Raw genomic sequence first — 25,986 nt, forward strand, 5'->3', positions numbered from 1 at the left:
AATAGCCACAGAGACATGAAACTACAACTGTGAAACTCGCTTTTTTTAATGTCCCATGTCATGCATTACAACCCTTATCAACAATATTTAACTAAATCAGTGCTTTCTGTTCTATTCCAATCATAAAGAGAAGAAAACTTAAGTCACCTGCTGTGCATATTGTAAAGACAACTTGAACTGAATCAAAGAAGAAGAACATAACTAGGAGAGACACAGACGCTCCGATCGGCAGGAACAACGCCTGGGTAGAATCAATGGTTTGAATACCTGCAGAAGGAAAGAGAGTGACATTTAACTTGGCTGTTCCTTAACCACACACACACACTGAGAGCCTGCCCTCACCACCACACCTGAGGGCCCTGACAGTGTATTCCATTTCAGCACTGCTGCAATAGAGACACTCACTCCGAGATCTTTGTGCACTGCCATAACTGAGCCCAGCAGCCCGTGCAGAAACACTCTAGCTGCACCACATGGGCACGCGGGCTGGGTGCACAGCAACAGCTCTGCTTGGCAGGACTCAAGAACTAGAAGCTGAGAGGAAATGTGTGAGTTTTTTCTTGTTATTAATCCTGTCTCTGGTGCAAGTTACAAACATTAACGTGATTTAGGGATTAGGAATAATAAATCAATTGTGCGTTTGCTTCATTTTACACTGAGCCACATAAACACGTTGAACAGGGCATGTGGAAGTTTTGCTTAACTCTCAGCACAAGGAAAAGAGCCTGACCAACAGCAGAGCTGCAGACAGTGTAAGGCTGACCCAGCTCAAGCAACGGGTGCCTCAGCTTCATATTCCACTTGGGTGAAGGCCACCATGCACTTAAATTGCATCACTGATTTCCATCACCAGATAACATCAACCCTAACAAAGAAGGGCAGTTTTCAAAGAACACCCAAGTCATTTACCTGGTTTTGAAGCTACCAGCTCAGCTCACCATGTGCTGCTGTTGCTCTGTATGCTATAACATGTGAGCATGATCTTTTGTTGGTTTATAGCTGGAAGCAATTCTGAACAGTGCAGAGATACTGAAGTGTTTTATTGCGATTACTTCCCCCACCTCAACCATGCAGTGTGACTACGAGGGAGATTAACTAGGGCACAGGAAAATTTGTACTATCTCTTACCATGAGGTTTTAGAATTAAAGCCCACCCATCCCTGCAAATTCTCATGGTTAACCAGCCTCTGCAGCTGTATTCACCTTTGATCATGAGGGAGGGGAAGAAGCCATAAGTAATAACCCAGTTAAAAATGTAAGGCACACTTTTACTTGCAGAGCATTAAAAGAACAGGTTACATCTGAAGCAGACGCTTGATGAGAAGCATCCAAAAAATCTCTAATGAAAAATTAATGCAAGACTGAGACCAAAACCCACTGAACATCACTGGGCTATTCCAAAATAATTAGACACTACTGCATGAAGCAGGGTTTTACCAGTCCCAGGATTTTAAGGATAAGCTTTGAGGTTATCAAGCAGAATATCTGTGCAAGTGTTATGCACGCACATATACGGATGTGCACATACATGTAAATATGCACACACGTTGTTCCTGTGTGTCAGAATGTGTCTAGTTTGTTTTTTTTTTGTGGAAGAGTGGCAAGTTGTCTAAATAATGGGTTGCCTACACAACTCATACCTAACAACCTGCGTCCAAAAACCTCAAACACGCGAAATACACTCACTACAACTTAGTATCTGTCCTAAGTATTTGATCATTTTCATAAAGGAAAACCTAACCAGTGAGCACAGAGCCCTGACACGGGCACTCTCAGTCCTACACACAAATAGCACAATGAATTTGAAAACTAAAAAGCAGAACTCAGTCACTTGGGGTTTCAATGTTACTGAGGTCTGGTACAAAAGGGTAAATCAAGTACAATATAGATAGTCCAGCAATGACAGTGCAAAATTCCTGTGTTCTAATCTGTGATTCAGATCTAGTTCCTCCTGCTTTGAGAACAGCATTCATTCACATGCCCTTCAACTTCCCAAGGGAAAAAACAAACAAACCAAACCCCCAGCAGTGACATACTACAAACCACCTTGGCATATGGGAATTAGTGCCTGCAGTGTTAAATGTCAAAGTGCTTCATTTCATTTCTGATCATTTTGACAGCTAATCCCTCTAATGTGCTTATTCCCCAGCTCCAGCCTGTCTTCTCTTACTACCCAGATGCCAAAAGCCTCAAGTGTTCATTGCTGAATCACCAAGCGCAGCAACCTCTGCTCTGTGTTGCCAAGAGAAGCTGTGCTCCAGCAACTATGAAAATTCCAAGAGCCTATATTAAAGAAAAAAGCCCCTTCAAAAAGCAATATATGTCATTTAATTTATACTTCTAAAGTTGTATTTCTTACTTTAAACAAAGCAACCTTAGCATTCAGGGTTTCATGAACAGGGCTGCCCACATATCTCACTCGTGTCTTCTGAACTTGCAGAAATCTTTCTAGAGCCTAAATTCACACAGCCAAGATACAGCCATATAAATTGCTTGAAGTTAAACTCAGGTGTGAATTTACAGCACATTCTGTGCATTGCATTCCACTGTAGCTGTTCACATACATATTTTTACCTGCAAAACAGTGCTTCTCAAATGGCCAAGCTGCCTGGAATATACTTATAGATTAGAGGGGACAATCACCACATAGCAGTGGATGTATTAAACCCCATCCTGAACAGAGTGGGTTGCTGTCCATTATAAATGAGTTGCCATGTGAACTCTATACTTTAATTTCTTTATTGACAAAGATGAATCATCCTTATGGACTTGTTAGCATAGGATGAGATCTCTCATTGCTTATGAAGAGCCTAATATGTCATCATGAGAAACTCCAGACAAGAAGAAATGACATTCCCTTCTCAACCGTGTGGTAGAGCTTTTTTTGAAGTCAAGTCATTTCCATTTCCAGTAAAACCTGACCCATTGTGCAGAATGCAACTTTTATGAGTTATGGAAATGTTACATTGATGTTTTAAATCCATGGGCATGACCCAGACAGCAGTATTAGTGCTTGGCAAGATGGCAAGTGCCCAGACAAAACAGCTCTAATCCATCAGGTGAATCTACAATGCACACAGCTGAAACACATGGACAGATGAGGCAAAAGAGAATGAAACATACTCAAGTGCAGAAGAAAGATAAGGAGTAAAGCTAACCCTTACTGTTATTGGTGCTGTTGCCATTAAAAGACCCAGCTGTGCTGCTATTGTCTTTCTCTTTGTCTTGATTCTCAAAGTCCATGTTAAGAGACCTGCAGGAAACAAAGCAAACTTAACAGACAAGCTTTGAACACATCAGCTACCACCTCCTTACCATTCTACGACAGCAAGCTGAAAAATCCCTTTCACGCTGGTTACTAGAAAAAAACACCATATATAGTGGAAAAATCAAAGAATAAATAAAATACAAAAAATAAAATGCTTACAATTACAGATAAGGCACCAAGTTACACAGGTTCTAGCAGTGAGACCAGTTACCACAGGGTCTGAGCTGGTAAGTGTTAACAACAAACCATAACAAAGATACTGATCTGTGTTACTGGGAAGTGCTGAACGTGATGGAAATGCAATAAATGGTTCAATACTCTGATGAATTTTAACTCTTTCCAAGTTCTTATTTTGATTCTTTTCTGTCAAATTCAACTATCAGGTTTCATTTTTAAAACAAGATTATTTCCTTCCTCTAAATCTCATTATAAATGATGACCAAAACTAGCTTATGTCTGCCTAATATAAGGTCTTACTTCATCGAATAGATTTCAGCAAAGCCTGGGAAGTAACCAGATAGGTTTTACATACACATAGAACAGATGACTAGAGGGAACTCTGAGTAAATAATACAAATTAATACAGTTTAATTAATCCACAGGAACTCAGGACATTGCCCTATGTACTCAGCTCAGTTGTAATTGATTCATCTTTTCATCTGTATAGATAGGCACTTTAAAAGTTCCAAAATAACAGAGTATTCTACCCCCTTTGCCACAGTCTTCCATCACTTACATGCCAAAATTTGTTAGATTAGAACTTAGAAGTTGCACCGGGAATTTCACTTAAGGTCTTGGCCAACCAGTATTTCTATCATCACATTCTATATTGTTTTCAGTAAAAATACTAGCAACAAAGTTTACCATGACAGTCCCTCATTCTGATACATGCATGTTATCCATGATTTAGCTGCATATTTATGTATTACAATAATCTACAGAGAACCACTGTATGGTTCTCACCATACAGCTCCTGTCTTAAGTCTGCAGAAGCATCCAAGTACTTCAGAATAACTTTGAGGTCAACAGGCACTAAACTCCTTTTCAAACTTAGCTGTAACTGCACTATGCAAAGTTAACAAATTCTATTTGATTTACCAGACAAGTAAAAAATACACCACACTCTTCTATACAATTCAGCAGGTATGAAAGTTATTTCATTTTACTGTATATGTTAACTATGCAATGCACAGGCAAGCAATCCTGTCCTGCAGTCATATAAGCTGAAATCAAGCACCCATAGGTCCATAGCAGCAATACCAGTGTGGGGTATTAAAGAAAGAGGGGTTCAGCAGTTTTACTGTACGAAACAAAAATGAGAAAAAGGCTCTCCCAATATAAAACTGGTTTGTTTCTTCTGTTTCTGTTATGCAAGTGGTATGAAATTAAAGCAGCTTTTTGGCTCAGGCAAAATATGAGGAACTTCAACCTCAGACACACAGTACACAGATTATGGATTGTCAGCTAAAAAGTTGTCAAAAATACAAAGAGGAAATGGAAACCACTAAACTTCAATCAAATTAACCTGTTTTCTTAGCTTGTTTTAAAGATCTCTCTGCTCTGCATTTTGCTTGGGATGCCTTTATCCTTCATTCATATTTCCTTTTTCCCCGTTAATGCACTGTAGCCTCATAACTTTCCTCTCAAGCAATATAAAAATCAGGGGGGAGGCTGACAACCCCCTAGGGCTTGATCCAGGATTCAGCCAAACAAGACAATTCTTTTCTCAGTGCAGCATTTCATTCCTCTCTGACTTACTGCAGTTTAGCAAGAACTTCACACCACCGGTCTCCCCGTGGCACTCAGCAACTTGTAATTTAAGGGAGTGCTATCAGCAAAGAAAACTGGAAATAAACTATTGGATCTATTGCTTGTGAACAGCTTCAGCCCCTCTGCTTTCATTGCAAATGTCAGCAATTATTACCTCTACACGTCCTACCTCAAAAGTAGGCATAAATTAGGGAATTATTTTCACTTGGCAACACAGCTGCTGATCCAAGACTTCGGAATAATTTCCAAGTGGTTTTTGATGCGGCCCTTCCCTCTGCTGCAAATTATTGCTAAAGTGATCACTAAACCATCTTCCAAGAAAACATCCCCCAAGAAAGTTAAAAATGAAACTATAGAACAAGATCTACTCAAAACTACTGGGCTGTAAAGAAACTGCAAGCTGAGAAACACTTGCTGTTTTGTTCCCGTTTCTGCTGGCCTTCCAAAGGCAGCATTCAGCCAGCACCTCCCATCAGGCAATAAACTACAGGGTTGTTTCTCCTGTGGGCCCTCACAGCTCAAGTTGGTAGGATTTCTAGCACAATGTTTCAAAGCAAGCAGGGCTCAGCCTCCCACAGGGAACCACTCAGTAGGGTTATACTAAGGCCAAAGGAATGAGTAAGCTGCTGGCACATTACTACCATGAAAGTTCAGATTCAGCTATGGATCACCACCACTGCACTAATGCTTCAGGGAAACCCTGCAAGAGAATATTCTTATGAAACAACAGAGGAAATATGAAAGCAAGAATGTATCTTTGGGGTGCTTGCAGATGCAATATACTGAGAAGTTACTTTTTAATCTACCCGGGGAGGACAGGCACTGAACAGCTCTGGGACTATGAGAATTGTGGGTTGCCACAGAATTGCCAGACTTTGATTGCTCTAAATAAAAAGCTACAGTCAGAATCAGTCACTGACCCGAGACAAGTTAACTCAACCAACTCTCAATGCATATTACAGAGAGCGAGCCTGAAATGTGTTGTGTGCTCTAACATGGCTACAGTCATTTGTAAAACGACTAAAGGACAAGTTCCAATACCAGATCTGGAGTGGGAATAAGAACAGGGGAAACAATAGCAGGAAGTGCACATAGAAATGTCTTCACTGCCTGTATAGAGTAAGAGTGCCTAAGTCCCATGTCTCTGGTAAGAATATCTCACCTTCCACAGGTGTTTTATGTGCACCCACTGTGCACCACCACTGTACCATTTGGTGAGAAGGGGCTATCCAAACCCTGGTTCACCCTGCCAGCACTGTGGCTATAGATGGTTAGGAACTCCAAGCACAGCCTTTCTTTTTATTGTGAAATATGTATCCCAATTTCCATAAATGTCAAGCCATAAAGGCAACCATAAGGACACCTTCTGAACTACCTTCTGTTTACACACGTACTTTAGGTACCCAGAGCCTAGAGACAGAAGACACCAGTTTCATCCCATGCTGCTTGGTTTGGTTTAAAAGCAGATACTTGAACAGGTCGATTCTGGGTTAAATCTGGCTTTGCATAAGCTGAGAGACCGTGTCTGGGTATGTAACAGAAGAAGATTTAGCTGTTACCTGCCTGCAAAGTAACCCCAACATTTAAAGAAGCACTTGGATGAGGATAGGTGACTGTCTTGCAAGAACCCATAGGAAATAACCTGCTTCAAGCTAAGCTCACCTCTTTAAAACCCCAGAACACACACATATACTTGCATGCTCCAGTTTACAACTCGTAATGGTTTAAAGGATTACACTTGCTCCTTTAGCAGTCGATAATAAAATACATCAAGGACTGAGAAACGTTCAGAAGGGTTTGAAGCTAAAACTCCTGACCCAGTGGAAATGTAGGAAGTAAATGTTCACTCAGACAGCAAGAGAAGCAGGAACTCATTTAAACTATTCTGCATTCTGGATGTGGACTTTCCCCATGATCTGTAAGGCAGTCTTCTGAATATCTTGAGGGTTTGGGTTTTTTTTGGTGTGTTTTGGTTTTGGACAAATGCTGCTTGTATGCATAAAGACAGCGGACAGCATTTCCTCTGTTCCCCTGAAACGTCTTGCATTAGATTAGATCCACCACACACATGGATTTTATCCTAATGACTCACCCACCCAATTCTTTCTGATCCTATTACTGCACTTGAGTTTAAATCACTTGCCATAGCAATACCACAATAACTCTATTTGCTGCTTTTCAGACTGAAAATCAGAATCCAAGCCCACTTTCTGCAACAAGACGGTTAACTAAGAAGTGCTATTGTATTTTTGTCTTATGACAGCTCCATTTAAGATGAAACACTCAAATCTAGATGAGGGCACCACTGCTGTCACTTGAGAATGAGCACCCTGAGCCATAATATTCCCCTTTTTTTGCAAGTCACTTTTCTAAGAAAATTAAGAAAATCCACCCACTTTGCCAGAAGTTTTTATTTTGCTACTTTAGGAATTTACTAGACAAATATAATTTTGCCATTTACTACCACACCTGGTTTCTTACCACCACTGTACAATTTTCTGTGAAAAACCTGCTTTTGTCCTCACTTGCCCACCAAACAGAACAGGAATTTGTCCAAGCCACCACTGTAACTGCAGGTTCCAGCTCAGACATCTGCTAAGGAAACCACTTACAGGAAATTAAATGTAAAACTAAGGGTCCCTCTCTTGGTCTGTAAGAGTTTGCATCTTGGGGTCTTGAGGATATGTGCAAAGGAAGTGGACTAGAACAGGACATTTGGTCCACTAGTTTGCATCCATCACCATTCTACTACTTCATCCAGTGAGTTAGACTGCTCTGAAGTCTGCAGTCCTTGTTGCATGGGCAATTTTAAATGTAAAACATCACACAAGATGGTAAAAGAGCATGTGTATCTAGGAATAGGATGGCAAATAGCAGGGAGAGATTTTTAAGAGCAAGGAGCTCCGAGAAGGGCAGGCAGTTTAAGCTGAAGCACTCCTGCTGCATTATGTTTTCACAACTGAATTTTCATAAATGCTATGGCTTGCTATGTTCTTTTTACACAACTGCATAAATTCAAATAGCTGCAAATTGAATTAGTCCCTCAACTGACCCCAAACTTGATGAAAAATACCAAATACATTCTTTTATTTCCTTTTTATTTTCATCATCTCTAGATTTTGTTTTCCTATTTTATTTCCATCAGCAGTGCTGTTACCTAATACTTGTTAAGATAGCTCTTACCAAAAATTGGCTCTTTCATTATATGATCTTATTCGTTTATGATGGCAATTTAAAACCTCTCATCCTAACAGCTGCAGCTTACATCATATGTATGACCATGGCTATCATCTATTTCAGGAATACTCATAGCAGTTCAGAGACTTCACAGTGAGTGTATGGCCTTTTATCATAGACTCGTTAAATGAAGCAATGCTCTTCAAGAAACAGAAAGAAAAACATGCTGCACTTAAGTCTGAGAAAAATAATGCTTTCATGCTGTGATTAATTGTTGTTTTAATACATCAGTACAGACTTCATTCCTTAGGGGCCACTACATTAAAAGAAGCTCTAACACAAAACGCAAGTCTAAAGGGACAAGTGTGCTTTCTCTAAACTATAGTCAGGTCTCCTAAAATGGGGCTAATTTCATTTCTGAAGATTCCACTTTATCCTGCAGCAGTTCTCAGACACTTTACTGGAATACAACGCTGGTGGTGTTTCCCACTTCCGTATTAAGCTGTTACTCACACTCAAGTAAACAGCACTGGGACTTGGGAATCTTGTTTTACAAGGCTTGCTTGTGATCATAAGGACACGCTGAATCAACCAACACTGAAATATTACATGTATCAATGACACTGCATCCCTGTCTCTCAAAAATCCTTTCAAACCCTCCAAAATCCAATTTTACAAAGCTGTCCTCAAGGACCAACTCCTAAGTTATCTTTTATGTGCTTGGAACTTGACACACAATTTTGTCTTGCAGAAATCTCAACGAGGTATTTATTCCTTTTCCATTTCCTTTTCAGAAGCAAGGAATAGTTCATTTGCCATCAGCCTGACAAAGACACAATGAAACAAAAGGCATGGACTGTATTCAGTCACTTGCCATGTTTTTATTAGAAAATGAAAAATTCTGGAGAACCTTAGAGAAAAATCTTACCTGAAACTGCCGTAGACTATGAGAAGAATGGAAATCAGGAAGGTAGACACTTGACTGGAATCCACAAGGGAATATGCCCTGGAATTAGGAAAAAGAAGGCGTCACAAGTGTCCATTTCTCCAGTACCATTTACAATTCTTTTTCTTACTATAATACAAATAGAGGATCGATGACAAATCTTTATGGCAGCTCTCTCCAAGGTTCCCATAGCATCTAGGAACGTAAAACCTTTTGCTTGTAAATTAACGTTTTATATTCAAGACCACAGCTTGCAAAATCTGTGCAACAACCCAAGAACAATTTAAAAGCCTCGTGGTGATTTATTCTGAACCCACCACGCCAGATTTTTTCTTCTCAAACAAGTTAAAATTTCTTCAATTGCAGCTAAGGCAACCTGGCAAGTAAATGACACTAACCTGGTTTCTGTAAGACTTCTTATGTCTTAACTGGTACAGTTAAGCTGCAATGTGGCAGTCAAGGTTTACTTGGCTCACAAAAAAAAAAAACAACAAAACCAGCAAAAACCCCAAAACCTCACCACACCCTGCAATATGCATTTATGGAACCAAACACAATGACTTCCCCATTACATCTTGCAGACCACTTGATACAGGATTCTCAACAGAAATTTCAGCAGGAGCCTAAAAGCCAGATTTAGATCAATGTCCCGATACAACATACCTATGTGCTTAAAGCACAGAAATACAAATATTCGTATTTGCTGATTTTTCCCCTAACCTTGACAGACCAAACCCTACTCTGTAGCTGACACTGAAACTTTTGGCCCACACACAGGAACAGATGGCAACCTCAACAGGTCCCCATCTGACAGCCAGCTGGGGAGAGTGGGGCTGATACCCTAGAGGACAGAAAATACTGTAAGGGGGACCTTGAGCAATGGACCAACTGGACGACAAGAGCTCGCAACCCAAGAGAAATGATCCCTCTGCTTGGCCCTTGTGAAGATGTGTTTCAAGCGCTGCCCGCAGTTTTGGGGGGCCCAACAGAGAAAACCACTGGCACACTGGAGTAAGCCAAGCAGGGGGCCACCATGCTGGCAGGGATATGACAGACATGGAGAGGCTTTGGGGGTCACACTGCAACTCCCAACAGTTCTTCCACAACTTGCACTAAAGTAACGGAAAGGGAAGAGAATAATGCCCAATGGTAACTGTATAAGTCTTATCCCGCAAAAACGAGAACTAGGTTTTTCTGAAAACCAAACAAAAAGCCTCATTTCAGCAAGACTATGGATCTGGAACAGAGATAACTGAATTACATGATCGCTCCAAATTAAATATCACTATGCAAATAAAAACTAAAGATACAAGACAGTTACAGAATGACTCATCCCACTCCCAATTCAAAAGCAATTTAGAGAAAACTACCAAACCACAAGACACACACTTTAAACTATTGTTAATATACAAACACAAATGTGAACCTTCTACTACACAAATTCAATATTAAAGATCCCTGAAAACCAGCCTGCCTCTTTTAGATGAAATTACAGACTTGTGGAACAAGCTTTTTAAGAAATGAGAAACTACTCTGGTTAATCACATAAATAACTTCAACATAACCCCACGCTGAAAGTAAAATACAGATGTCTTATTTGCTCAAGAAGTTGGCCAACACACAAAGATGATCTTAAGTTCTGGGGTTCAGCCATGTTTGACCTTTAGCTTCCAGGCTGGGGAACAGAGATCTTAAAAGCATCCATGAAGATCAATATATTGAATTGCAAATACATGCAATATGTAACTATATCAGTGCATATAAATGCTGATTATAGACAGTATAGTTCATAGCATGTTATTTTTAGCCAATGATTACAGCTAGGCACACACCTAAAAACAGCTTAAGGATGAGCATCCTAGTTTTATGTCATGTTACTAGCTTCAGAGAGAAGCCTTCCTTCCCCAACCCTGAGCAAAGGGAAAGGGAAAGTTTGTATGCTGTGTGGATTTGAGAATCAAGAGTGGAATTCCTCTATTACAAGAACAGTCAGGAACTCCAAATTTATAAGAAAAGCAAAATGATTAAATGGAATTTCAACCGGGATCAGACACATGTAGGGTTATGCACTCAACTTTATTAACTGATGTTCATAAAATTCTGTCTTCATAAATTGGCAAATACTTTTGAGATGAACAATGTTTTCTGTACAATTCATCATTCAGCGGCGACTTTGGAAGCTATGATAATTAAAATGCCATTTCATCATAATTACTAAACATTAGTCAAAACAAGGCTGTAAATGTTAGAAAGATTCCTAAAACAGATAAAATAAGGATGATACACAGATCATGGATCAGCCCTCAGCATAATCCAGTAAGACGTCTATTAAAAACTGAGGGCCCTTTGGTACCATGAAAGAAATTGAATACATGTAAACTCATTCTAAACTATGATCTCATACACCATAACCCTACTGACAGACTGCAGTGATGATGAGGACAGCTATCTGCTGATTCTGTGCAAGGGGGAAACATGAATTAAAGTCCTTCCATCCTGCATAAGAACAGTGCAATAGTGCAATTATAAACCCATCACAGACCAGTGATGCTTCCTGACCCCTCCACACAGAGATCTTATAGCAGGGCATCCTAAAAACTCAATGCTGGTATCACAAAAAATTCATGTTCCTTCATACTCCAGCAAACAGGTCCAGGGAGGCACAGTCACACTTTCCTTCTTCCTGAGGCAGTTGGAAAAAGAGCAACATAAAACAGACACAGCATGACAAGTCTGAGAGTAATTGCACAGCAGGAATCAAGCAAGCAGCTCAGGCAGGTCCAGATTCCAGTCAAAGTTTCCAACACAAGTAGCCCACAAGCAAACCTCAAGAATAATTTCACAGTGCTGAAGGCAATCTCATCGTAATAAACCCCTGCATCTTTTAACATTCTATAAGGTACAGCCCAAAACCTGAAAACAGAACTGCTTCTGAAAATCCTAATCACTGGAAAGTTCATTAAGAACCCTGGACCCCAAACAGACGCTTTCTAATGCATTAATCTAGACTAGAGATAATAAGCAGATGACAGCATCACATGAAAGAATCAAGAAGTAAGGCAGCAAAGGTTTGAATGTTATTCAAAATGACAGTGATCTGCAAAGCCATTTGTATTTTTAACTGAAATTTAAATGACCTTCTACAAGTTCAACAGAGTCCATTTGCGTGTAACTGGGTTCTCCTACATTTCAAGTGTGCAAGTTCACATACTCCCACGGCCAAACACGGCATCAGTGCTACGTTCTTCTCCAATGGGATCAGCCAGAACCAAAACAAAAACCTACACTAATGCCATTTTTCAGAAGCTGACTTTGTACAGTCACATTTAACCAGCCTTCCACTGCACGGATAAAATGAAACCATCTTCCTCCCACAAGGTACTTGTGTAAAATTAAGCGTTTCATCTCAGAACAAGTAGCGGAAAATGTACAGAAGATACCTGTAACAAACCCATGCATTGTTACCCTCCGACTTAAAAACTGATTGTAGAAGCAATTCTCAGTACTTACTACATGACAACCCATGAAGATAAGATCATTATTCCTCCCTCTCACTCTGAAAGTTAATGCTGGATACAGCCACACTAAAGACTGCTGTCTCGTGAAAGCCTTACTTCAGTGCAGCTCACCTGCGTGCTATGTTGCAAGAACAACTACCCACCAACCCCTCTCTATACTCTGGTATATACGCAGAACACTGCTCAAAATACAAAAGGCAAGTGGTTTCCCAGGGAAATACCTTTTTAAGGATTCTTATGCTGCACCACCTGAAATTCAACATCCTTATAGGGAAGCCTGATTAAATAACTTACTTCCAAACCAACCATCAGACAGATTATTGCTCAGTCAAGTATCAACTAACTAAAACTAATTATTAGACCCAAGTATTTTACAAAATCAAACACACTGATGGCTCACTTTCCTCTACAAGCTCCTTTGCTCAGCCAGCTACTGAGAGGTGACTTCCCAAATGCTCTCTGTACAACTCAAGATCTCACTCTGAACCAGCATCTTTACATGGCTGAGCTCAATTTTAGCTAATTCTCTGCCATCAGGCATCTATTTCTGGCAGCTTCATGGGCAAGTGCTTACAACACAGAGCCTGCTAAGGCACGCCAAGACAGAGACACAGCAAGCACTGTTCTATAACATATTCTGTGTGTCAGCCCTACAGCTATACAGTGAAAGTATTGTCCAGACAACAATCCAAGCAGCGAGCTCTCCAGCCTGGCACAGACTGCTCCATGGACCTTTACCTACAGAACAATTCCAGGGATGCCCAGCCACTGTGACACACCACCACTTCCATGCATCCCAGAGTAACCACGCAAAATACACCACAGCAGTTACAGCTGGCGTTCCAAGCAGCACTCTCCCTTCTTCTGGGAAAAAGAATGAATAACCTCTGTATTCCCAAGGAAACAGAGACCTGCTTCATTCCCAGCTAGAAAAGATGGTACCCAGCTAATAGAAGTTGCAACAACAGTAACAGCAGAGACACTTGCACATTCTTTTTTTCTCTGTATCAGTAGGTGCAGGTCATGCTCTCTTTTCCCCCATTACCACAAGTCCAAAGTCACCTGTCTTTGGGAACATTCACCCTACAGGGTCTCTGCTATCTGCCTGTTTAGGCATTTCTTATAAAATCCTCTCCCTAGTCCTACTGTTTTCCCATTATGTACTTACTTTTTAATTTCTCTGTTTTCATTATTTCCTTTGCTCTTCCATTGAGGAAGCACTGGTTTTCATATGTCAGCTCTTCCTCACCATCAAGAGAAAAGCAGCTTCTTGCCACCAGTCTCGGCAGACTTTCCAAGCCAGCAGCAGAATTCCCTTAGGTGAAGCATGGTATTTCTTTTTGCCCCCCACATTAGGCAACTCACTTTGTTCAAGGAAGACTCAGAGAAAGACAAAACAAGGAACCAAACTTGTCTCCTCATGACACTGCATGTGTTACCCCTCTACATAACCTACTTGTCATGGGCCGGTTTGAAATGACCACAACCAATGCTGCCATTACAAAAGCAACTTCTCTCCTTTTGCCAGTCACCACTTCCCTTTCTTCATCCCATGCCAGCACAACTGTTTGCAAAATCACATGGAAAACTACATCAGGGGACCTGTCTCCTTGAATAATAATGAAGAATGACTGGGAAGGATTCTCAAGCGATTCACATTCCTGATACGGCTTGTTTCAGGAGATAAAAATCAAAGAGGGAAGGCTTTGCAATAGTGGCATTAGTTTAAGTACCCCAAAACTATCGCCTAAGACACCAGGGAAGTTTTATGTGATTGAAATTACACATACACTCCTTTCTGCTTGCACAACAAGCCTACCAAGCATTTGATCAAAGAAATCCAGCCCCTCAGTATGTCAGTAGAGAATCTTACTCCCCTGACTTCCAAGTGGAAGAGATACCATTGTGAGGAATTCTGCCAGGAGGGAATGAGGAGCCCGTAAACTGAAGTGCAGCCAACTGCACTAAAGGCCTTGAACACAAATCATTCTCATACGAAAGCTGTTAGAACAGCAGCAAGATACACTTTCCCTGTGTTTACTGTATATATATGAGAATGCAAACAACAGAGCAACAAATCACATGAACTAGTTAGTGCAGCAGATGAACTCCAAAGTTCACATGAAGAGTGTGTCATATATTTTTCTTTACCAGTGATCATAACATCCAGGTGCTTTCAAAACTGAGGAAAATAAAACTATACAAGGGAGTATCTAGATAGGCTCCAGTAAGGATTGGATTAAAATGGAAGAGCTTTTACTTTACCTAACAGGACCAAATCTACAACTTGCAGACATCTATCACAAGAATTCCCACTGACAGGAATGTAAAGAGATCATTTAATTCACTGAGTTATAATTTGATCTTGCTTTGGGGAAAGACAATCAATCAGTCATGACAGATGTTTACCTCATCTGTTGATTAAAACACCCAGTGGTGAAATTAGTGAAACACTAATTCATTAACTACTAACTGGTGAAAGACTCTTCTTGACATCTAGTGTAAGCCTCTGACTGCAGTTTTAGCCCATACGTTTTTCTCTCACACAAAAAGCCCTTCAAAACTCATGGGGAGCTTCTCATACCAGACACACTGGATCCCTATGTGAATTCACGTGCATATTTCAATTCTGAAAGACGATACTGCTTGAGAAGTGCCCACACAACACTTCAAATACTCTTCAGCCCACATCGAAAGCCAGGACTATTTATTCAATCAATGTGGTAACCTTCACCTACACTTCAAATATCCCTTATATTATCGAGTGTCCACTGCCTCCTCACAAGGTACGTAGCAATAATCCATGGCCACCAAAACATGTATCCCACTTTCCCAATTTCTATTCTCTTCAGAAGAAAACTCCTTGTAGGTAGGTACCAGCATTGGAAGGGTGACAGTGAAGCATCTCCTCTGCCCTATTACTCATCACCCACATTCAGAACCTGCTGAACTCACACATTCAGTTTGAAGGTCCCACCTCAGCAAACAGTCAATTCTTTGAAAGGGAAATGGAAAACAAACCACAACAAAAACCAACCAAAACCCAACAATCAGCTTCTGCTGGAAACCTGGTCTTGCACGTCAGCACCAAGGCCGGTGAAAGCTCCCACCTGCTCCAAGGGTTTCGTGTACTTCAGAAGCTCTTTAGTGTGTTTATTACTGCGGTGATTGCTACAGCAATAGAAAAACAGAAAGTCCAGAAATACTAGGTGGTAAATTCAAGGCAAGCTGAAGAATATTTTGCAACTCACTTCCCCTGCCCCACCCTTGGCTTTTGGAGCTATTAGCTGTAGACAGAAATGAGTATTCACCTTCACCATGCTGCAGTGACCTTACACATCTCTTTTCTTTCAACCATGAAGACTATGCCACTTGTGAGGAAAATGTTTTCTCTGAATCTACTTGTCTCTTACATTTTCCAAATATTCTACTAACTATTCTATTCCTTAAAAGAAGTGAAAAGAGGTGTTAGAGAGTACAATGATCAGGATAACTTATTGCTAAGAGTAATCATATTGTGGTGCTACAGTGCAAGGCATGTGTGAGCTATCACTGCAGCATAATTTATTAAGATGAGCAAATCAAAGTCAAGGACTCCAGAGCATGGCCCTAGGGCACACAGAAGAAAAGCACGACCATGTACACAAAGATCAATTACAGCTAATTGCACAAATATTCATTTTGGTGGGGAGGCAGCCTCACTCGGTAGGTAAAACCAATACTGCTTTTCTCCTTTACTGGATTCCCAGTCAAGGGTATAACTAAAAAGCCTCTTTCAACTGCCTTACATGTGCAAGATATATACATATTTAAGAGCCTCCATTAGGCTTGCTGCCAAACCAAAGTTAACCTGAGTGTAACAGTTAAAGGTATCATTTTAAGTGTGAAGTCATAGTACCCACAGCTGTAAACATATCTCAACACTATTCCATTCTTCAGCGTGATTCATAGGAAAAACAAGCAAATTGCCATGGCTTCACTTACCTTAAAGGAATAGTTTGTTTTCTAAAGTAAGTTTACAACTTCATCTCAATTGTCACATGCAGATAAGGTCTGCTTAATCTAAATAATCTAATGAAACACGGAGTATATCAGAAAAAACAACAAACCTGAAGCAAGTCTGAAGTGGAAAAACCAAACCAAACCAAAGTAATTTGAGATGTCCCACTAAACCCAGATTTTCCTATGCAGATGTGGTTAGGGCTCAGACAGGCATTTCAAAGTAGTAACCCGAGACTAATTCTGCTGTTTATCAGACAGAGGTCTCGGAACACTTTCATACTGTTCGAGATCCTAGGTATTTCTACACATCCAATTTAAAGCCCCCAATTCCCTCTTATACCTTTTCCAGAAAGCTGCTTTCCTAAAACTTTCCCCCAAGCCCAAATTCTAAGCTCCCAACCCAATTGCTAAGAGGAAACACTCCTCTGAGCTCACTCTGAGATGAAACTGAAATGTATGTCCAGCAAGGCATCAGGACATACGATCTTGCAAAACACACCCCTGCTATATTTTCTGTTAAAAACATTATCTGAACCACTCTTTTGGTTCACCCAACTGTTTGCCAACAGAACAAAGAATTACATGTTTCACACTAAGAATTACAGTAACTGGAAGCTTTCCAGATTTCACATTCAACTTGGAGCACTCACTTCCTCTCAGGAACAGGAGCACAACTTCCAGCCCCTGCCTGGAAGCGTAAGAATACCTTACTCACCCAAAGGAGCATTGTTTCCCACCAATACAGAGCACATCCCTGCACCCCAAAAGCGTTCTCAGATCCCGAGCTCCCCACCACTCTGGCGGAATGGAACTACACTAAACAGGAGACTTGGGAGCAAAATTTACAATCAATGGTTAATGGAGAAAAATTACATCTTCAAGTAAGTTGCAGTGGACACGCGTATCTGAGCAGTAAGTAGCCAGAACCAAAATAAATACCAAAAAATATACTGAATGTCTTTGACGCTGTTGCAACAAAAAAATACCGGCCTTTTTATTTCACACTATGCATTTGTAAACTGAATGGGAGGCTGGATTTTCACCTCTAACCTAGACACACAAATAAATTTACTTTTATGAGGCTCAGCGTTTTATTGAGGAGGTTTGTTGGTTGACTTGGATTGGGGTTTTTGCTCCAAAGCAAACAAACCAAACAAGACCTGGGAACCTCCCCTTCTTTCTTTCTTAGGGAAAGAACAAGATGTCATGAAAAGCAGGGCATGCTTTTACTGCCAAATCTATGCCACCAGCAGCCAAGGAATCCTCTCCAGAAGTAGGGTTTGAAACTGGACCACAAGTATCCACGACTGCAAATGTTTTGTGAAAATGTGAACCAAACATCCCCACGATGATGTCTGCGATAATGGAGCCCCCTGGAATAAAAGTTAGTAGGTATCATTCCAGTGCACTAAACTGAACAAGAACCTATGGAAAAACATTTGATATCAAAACAGAGTTAGCAGTGAAGGCTTTACGCAATTCTGTATTTTGAGTCATGTTTATTTTACTTGAGCTGTTGCAGATCAGCTAACTTGCTCCAGAACGCTGGCATCCTACTGCAGGCCAGCCCCAGCAAAGTGCTGAGCCAAGGCACAGCCCTGGTTTTATTTTTTAACACAATTATAACTCTTACCCCTCCTTGACAACTAAATCTAAAGGAATCCAGCTTCATACACGATTTGCCAGTGTTGGTTTGAAAATGAAAAGTCTGAGGCAAGAGAAACCAACAGGCCAGCCCTACCCTGTAAATTTTAGCCACCTTATGTTACCCCATCTCTGACTTCAGTGGCATTAATAGAACCCTGCCAGTAAAGCCTCCTTTTTCTAGCAATTAGCTTGGGTTTTGCTAGTAAAACTCACTTTATTCATGGGCAGGAAGAGAAGAAAGAGGTGGGAAAATTACCCCAGCAAAGCAGCACGCTGCCCTGGCAAATTACCATCTTTGTGCAGCGAGGTTTCATTCAGGCCAGCAGTTGCACAATTGCTAGCTGTGACACAGAGACAAAAGGAGTCAACATGTGGCCAGGGACAAGGTGGGACTAAAACCCTTTCAGAAGCAGCTTACAGTTAGGTCTGATTAAGCACACTGTAATACACACACCTGTAATCCAAGCTTTACTGGAGCTTATGCAAATGAAACAAAACTAACCTTGCTATTTCCTTCTAACTAACCTTCTATGCAGAAGTTAGCAATGGTTTAATGAAGTTAGTTTTCAAAACAGACCACAGGTACTGTAGCTGCTGTATCTATGATGACATTTTATAACATTTTGTGCTACTTCAGCCTTCCAGATTTGTTTTCATTAGTAAACTATGGTCACAGCATGCAGTAGTATCGTTGAAAACTCTAAACAAGTTACCTGTCCCCACAAGCTCCAGCTTGCACCTGAGCACCATTATAAACCCCAGCTCCACAGATACCTTTGCCACAGCACAGCATCTTGAGGCCCTGGCCGTTCATTACCTAGACTGTCAAGTAAACCCCATCACCGTTAACACATAAGGGTATTCAGTGAGGTACAAGAAGTAGCTATACTGCATTTGCAAGGGTCAAGCTATAATATGCTAAAAAACATGTTTCATGGGAATGAGAAAAAGAATTAAGACTCATCTGCTGAAGTAAAGCAACTGTCTGCGATTGACTTCATAGATATCAATTCATAGAAGACTCCAGTGTACTGCAAAGGATAGATTCAAGTTTTGCTGTCGTCCCACACAAATTACCAAACAAAACTGTGAATATAATGCTTTTGTGGAATAACTAAATCAGCAAGTTTCAGAACAAGATGTAAATATGCAAATATGAAAATATACATAAATATATGTATGAAGCATCTGACAAAGCAAGAAGGTTGCAGCTTAGCTGCAAGAATGAACTGATCACATAGGAAGAAGACTTTCTTCATCTGGAAAACTGTTTCCCCCTTCCACAAATAATCAGAGGAAGGCTCGGAGGGAAGGAGAAGAGAGGAGGTCAAATAAAGATCTGCTGCACACAAGCATTTCTCGCCAGAGCCATGAGCATATTTCTTTATGTAAATTTTCAGATTCCAACAGAGCAGTGAACTCTGCAGAGGTCAGCTCAATAATGAGCCTACCTCAAAGCTTTGCTGAAACAGCTCTTCTCGCTAAACTCCCGCTTTCAACTGTATCAATTTTCCAAAAATAGCCCTTTTTACATTAAAAAAAAAAAAAGAAAAGGCAAATCAAGGGTGTAGCTGCTGTGATTTCAGTCCGCAGAGTACCACTATGCAAATTGTCTGAGCTTTATGCTACTCAGCCTCATCATGACCCAAACAACACTATGCTTTCAGGAAGAACAGTTTGGAACCATCAATGGTTATTCCTGGCACAGAGAAGTTTTCTGCAGTTTTGGCAGCTAAGACCTTTTTGGGTCATAAAGGTATCAACTGATCTCCCAGACATATATGCAACCCAGAGTTCTCAATTACTTGATGGCACAGTTCTGCCTTAGACATAAGACCACTTAGTGCAGGTCTCCTTTTATGACATTCGAGTTACAGGCAGAGGATAAAAACGTTACCAAAGTCTTCACCTTCAGCTCCCATCTATGTTTTGATCCCTGGAAGCCTTTTTCTACATAACAGGAAAAGCTCATTAACAATGACTGTAATCACCTAAAACACACGAATGCTCCCCACTTCCAGTTCACAATAAATTACATTTACTGTTTGAAGAACAAGTACAAGTCTCTTCTGCACAAGAATCCCCTGCTCAATAACAAAGCCCTGTCCAAGCTCTATAGGAGATATCTACAACCTGTCACTCTGCCAACCACAGAATGATCAGAACACACTCAGTGTGTGCTCAGCATGGGCATTTTGCTCTTACAGGAGCAGGAAGACCTGTTCTGAGCAGGGTTAGAGGCTGCTGCAATGAAAACACTGACAAGCAATTCATATCATGACTCAACATTGCTACGCAGCTACTACAAGTTATTAATTTCAGTCAACAGCATCTCAGAGGACCTTAAGGCACAACTAAGAGTTGCCCAAGCTTATAAAACGTGAGGTTGCATAATCTGGGATTAAATATTTGTCCCAGTCCTCACTGCTGCTCCATCTGGACCAGGAAGACAGCAGTGAGCAAATATCTTGTCTCTGTCTCACTATTAAGAGAGTCAATACCTACTTTGCAAGCCCCTGACAAACAATGTACCAATTCTGACAATAGTATGGTCCTATGTCTTACATACACAGACACAATTATGTTTTCACTCAAACAAAACAACCCTCAAGACCCAACCATCTCTCCCACATATCCCCAGAGCACCAAAACCAAGGTCATAATATTAGTCATACAGGACTAACCTTACTCTTGACCACTTCAGAACTGTGATACTCAAGCTTTCAGTTTTCCTAGGTTTAGAGAAGTGGGGGATAGTAAGAGCAGTTCTACGCTCGCTCATCTCAAGTAAAAAAGCTTCTTGGGCCTGTAGTAAACTCAGTGGCTTCAGCATCAGATTACTTTGGCAAACACATGCAACAAAAGCCAAACACCTAAGCTGAATCAATCTGTTCTCCAAACATATAAATATGTCAAGAGGCACATTGAGTCAAGCAGAAAGCATCACTGTTATTCCTGATAATACAAGAAAAAAGGGCTAGTGGGGGACAAATGAGCTTCAAGTGGGTCAAGGAACCACAAACAGTTGAACCCAGAAAAATTAAGGGATGTTTAATTTTTCCGTTGAAGCTGAAACACTGACTGGAAGTAACACCCCTTCTATTCTCCAGTGTAAGTGAAAAACAAGGAGTTTAAAACACTAAAAACCAAACAAACCCTACATGTAGTTAGAATGAAAAGCCTGAAGTAAAATCTCACACTAGGTTGTCTGTGCTATTGTAATGACAGCATTTCATGGTTCCAGTACTTGGTTTGTTGAGGAATAATGCACTGCTGTTCGCACAACCAGGAGTACAATTCTAAAATAACCAAACAGCAACAGATTTTGCTTTCTGAAAAGCAAAAAAAAAAAGGAAAAAAAAACCACCAACATTATTAGGTTCTACATTACCAGTATGTCAAACAGCAGCTTTTTACTGCTGAATGGATCCCACCTAGAGAGAACGCTGAAAGCCATATTTGAACGCACAACTCCCATGATCAGCTCAGTTACAACAGGGGCAGTGGAGGAGGGAAATTAAGCTTAAACCAGGGATTTTGCTCCTGTTTTGATGCAAGTCATTGACTCCCTATTAACTTGAGTTAAAATGTCACACCCACGAGCAGAGGACACTCTCTGCAATGTCTCTTAATCAAAGGGAAAGAATGGCTATTTTACTTAGAAAGAAACCAACAGTGAATCACAGAGCTATGTGTATCTATTACAGGAAGAAAGTTTGAGTATAAAGCACCAAAATAACACACTACAAAGAAATACAGACCATCAACACAGCATGTTTCCAAGGTATCTGTGCCAAAGGCTTGGTGACTCAGGCTAGCATAAAGCTAGGAAGCAAAACTTCAGCTTAAATTGTAGTATGGCATTAAATATATATCAACAGACCCTAATGCAATTAACATTTCAGAATGCATATGATTTACTACCAAAGTCAATTAAGGTTTTACATTATGAGCACTATGATCTTCCCATGCTACTGAGCTTACTAATACTAGTATTTTGCATAGAAACATTCTTCCAGAGGTGTTCTCTCCTGTTCTTTTTCATCCTATTTTCTAAGAGCATTCAATAAATACAGCACAGGAAGGAGAGATGATTATTAAGGGGAAGGCAGGTGCTAGTATTTAAATGTGAATTTAGCTTTAGTGAAAGCAAAATTATTCAGCCTGTCGCTGGAGTAAGTGCTGAGAAGAGTTCCTAAAATGACTAGGAGAGATAGGAACTGAGTTTATTCAGTCTAGAAAAATACATGGTAAAGAGAGAAGACAGCACCCATGCAAAAGGGAACACCAAATGGGGGAACTATGAGATTAAAACAACCAAAACTTGTGTTACTAGCAAAAGGGGAATTCACAACATCAAACAGCAAACTGATACAGTTGAACAATTTCCACACCCCCCCACCCTGCCCCCAAATCCAAGTTCATTTTCAGATCAGCATCTCCATAGCCACAGAAACACTAGTAACACCACAAGAGATGGCACTTCTTCCACCTTCATGTATTGTGCTTTTAGGGGTGGGGAAACCAAAACCCAAGAACACAAAAAACAAACGGACCTGTTCCAAATGTATTACCCAGTATGCTCTTTCCAGTCCTGAGAAACAAGAAAAAGGAGGAGAACATGTCCTACTGCTCTTTTGTACTCACTCATTCTAAACAGTAGAGGTTTAATGAAATGATAATGATCAGACAGATTATTAGAGGCACCTCATATGCCGAGCCTCTGAGCCTTGCCACGCTTATTAACAGGTAACTTTCATAAGAGCAGCAGCCAAGTCTTTAGTACTGCAGCACGTAAGCCTTTATTTATTTATTTTATAAATAAATATAATATAGCTATAAAAATAGAAATAATACGGGTATTTATTATATAAAGCCATAACTGGTTTTATCAGAGAGCTATTACCATTTTATTACGTATTATTCTTCTACAAACACAGACTGGAAACATACACACCAAATCCCACGTCAGTCAACACTGTGTGTCTAAAATCTGCAAGCCCAGGGATAACCAAGTTAAAATGAAACCAAAATGACTATTTTTACTGAACAAAATGTTTGCCTTTTGAGAAGCAAACTTACACATAAAGGCATCAAGTTCACATTTGAGAAAACTAAACTCTCTCCTATTCACAGGGAATCCATTAACTTGCAGTGGTCATCCTAAATATAAAACTGACACTCGTAGCAAAAGTACTCAAGATGATAACTTCCGGTTCCCATCTCCCTCTTAGTGTAACATCCATTTTATTCCATTAATTCAAGCTGTGCTCATTTAATGAGTGGTGTATGCTAGACAAACTGGAGCACATCAGAGCAGTGAGCCACTTCTAAAAACATGGTTTTACTTAGACATTCATTAAATGTTACAGCAGAGTCAGATTAAATCTTCAACACTAACTCTAACCCAGATGAAAGTCGAATCCAGCACAGCCAAGAGCAGCCGCATCAGATTTTTCAGGTGTTACTAAAAATCATGACAATTCCAACCACATGGATAGAAAGGAAAACTCTAACAAGTCAGGTTAACTTCTGATTTTCCCATCTTTAACAGAACTGCTTTGAAACATGTAAAAGTGGCACTTCTGTGTGAATCCTGAAGCCCACCAAAACAACGGTCTCCAATTTTTACATGAACTTAAAATCATCTCCCTAAGGATCAGGGAATTAATGGCTCAATACTTTTAGGAAAAACAGAGAACTGCTGGCCTTGACAGGGATGTCCGTGTACAAGCAGCAGGCTCAGAATGACTTAATATATGCCTGGCATCTAGGAGCTACTATAAAACAAACACTATGTGGTTTTGAAGACATGCTGCACCTGCTATAGTAGAGGATTCAGCTTTCCAAGAAATTTTACATGCTGGAAACCTAAGTGCTGATCCTTTGGCATCATATTCATTCACATTTTCATGTAATAATCATAGTAAATAACAAAATACAGATTACCAGTGAGTGAACAGATTGAAGCATTTCAACTAAATGAAACAGTCTTTTCAACTCAGCAACAGTCTCATGCTATCACAATGTACACCATTAAAACCAAACAGTATTTGTGGAGAGAAGCAAACCCTCATTAGACTAATATGCAAGCTAATATACAACTGGAGAGACATAAGCTTCTCAATACATAAACACGAGAAGCTTTGAAATCCTCAAGAGGTACATAAAACACCTATAAAACAGTTTGTTAAAAACTATTCCCTCCCACCGCAAATATATTTACCATCATATCAACAGCATTAGGAAATGGATATAGGAATTAACTACAATCTTCAGTTCTCCTGCTTGAGAAAAGTGTGGAGTTAATGATACTCAAAATGCATTAAGAAAATGAAGAGGGAACATCAGAGTTCTCTCTGCTGCACCTGGAAACTGGTAAAGGGGACCCCCACCCCCGGCTGCAAATGCAATTTATTAGCAAACAGTACTGCTGAGATTTGGATTTCAAAATAGCTCAGCACCTTTGCTCAAGACTTTTGTTCCAGCCAGGCAACTTCTGAGCTGTGGAGCCAGGATACGTTTTTAAAGCAGTATTCTGTATAATCGAGGGTGTAAGACAGCTCAGATAAACCAAAAGTCCAGTTCTCTACAAAGGTACTTCAGTTAAATACATTTCTCTCATTTAGCTTTGACAACTTTCTTGACGTGTTTTCCCATACACATACAATGTCTAGTGAAATGCCTTAAAACCATTACAACCTAAGTTCTCTTCCCCTATATTGTACATGTAACATTTTTGCATTTTCTGAATCCACAAAACTCTTCAACACTGAGAGAACAATTTGCTACTTAGCAACCCATCTCAATCAAAAATCCACTTTTTTTCAGCCAGAATGCAAACACTTGGTGTCTTAGAAACATTACAGATGTATTTCATATGTCCTCCAGGACCATTCCTTCCTTTCTAATTCAGTACCTCTGTTCTGGATTCCCATGTGTCAAAGCCACCTACAAGAGAGGTAAATCCTCCCAATATCCTTCTGTAATCCTCAGAGTTGCTTTAAGCAACAGCCCAGTCTGAAAATACCAGAGTCCCCTGGGATGCCAGAGCTTACATGCTGTTGTGCTGCATTTCTGCTGGTATTTCTTGCTCAGGAACAAAATGCTTTCCTGGAAAAGGTTTTGTAGTGAACATCCAGATGTTTAACCTGCCTAAAAATAACTGAGTTCACTCCTGGAACGCTCTTGTAACCCCAGAGCACCCTATGGGCAGAAGCAGTCACACCAGAACTGGAAGATAAACTCAAGTCCAGCAGAAGTTAAAACTCAGGAAGCCGTAGGAGCAAGAAGACCAAGCTGACTCAAAGACATCAGCATTTTTTGTTGATTGTTAGTTGAAGCAGTACACATAAGCCACCTACTAAATGTAGACATAATTCACATCCAGTTTGTTTCTCTGCTTTGATTCCTGTAACTAAAAACTACAGGTTATTTTGAGCCATCATATTAGGATGCTATTTCACTTTCACAACATTACTCAGATTTGAACGTACAGTGATGAACAAAGGAAACCTGATAACTTCAAAATACCAATCATCCTCAATATTTTAATTGAAAACTACTTTTGCATAAGAAGTAAAGCACAGGGAGAGTGTAGCTATCACAAATTATAAGCTGTTTCCAAAACACTGTTTAATTAGTGCTTGGTGTTCAGG

General features: G+C 40.2%; 2 protein-coding genes across 4 annotated transcripts in view; both read right to left on the minus strand.

Annotated features, from left to right (window-relative positions):
* The window catches only part of CUNH12orf43 (chromosome unknown C12orf43 homolog), a 139,201-nt gene that overhangs the window by 65,263 nt on the left and 47,952 nt on the right, over positions 1-25,986 (minus strand). The window lies entirely within an intron of this gene.
* SPPL3 (signal peptide peptidase like 3) overlaps positions 1-25,986 on the minus strand; it is a 58,762-nt gene that overhangs the window by 15,121 nt on the left and 17,655 nt on the right. For both annotated transcript variants that reach the window (XM_062631244.1, XM_062631245.1), the window contains exons 2-4: positions 9,144-9,221; positions 3,165-3,253; positions 148-267 (exon numbers count right to left, since the gene is read on the minus strand). In XM_062631244.1, coding sequence (XP_062487228.1) covers positions 148-267; positions 3,165-3,253; positions 9,144-9,221 — 287 coding nt within the window. The remainder of the gene's footprint in view (positions 1-147; positions 268-3,164; positions 3,254-9,143; positions 9,222-25,986) is intronic.

The sequence above is a fragment of the Pezoporus occidentalis genome, unplaced genomic scaffold, assembly GCF_034315485.1.
Source record: "Pezoporus occidentalis ecotype Australia unplaced genomic scaffold, CSIRO_AGI_Poc_V1 ctg37, whole genome shotgun sequence".
NCBI classification, from domain to species: Eukaryota; Metazoa; Chordata; class Aves; order Psittaciformes; family Psittacidae; genus Pezoporus; species Pezoporus occidentalis.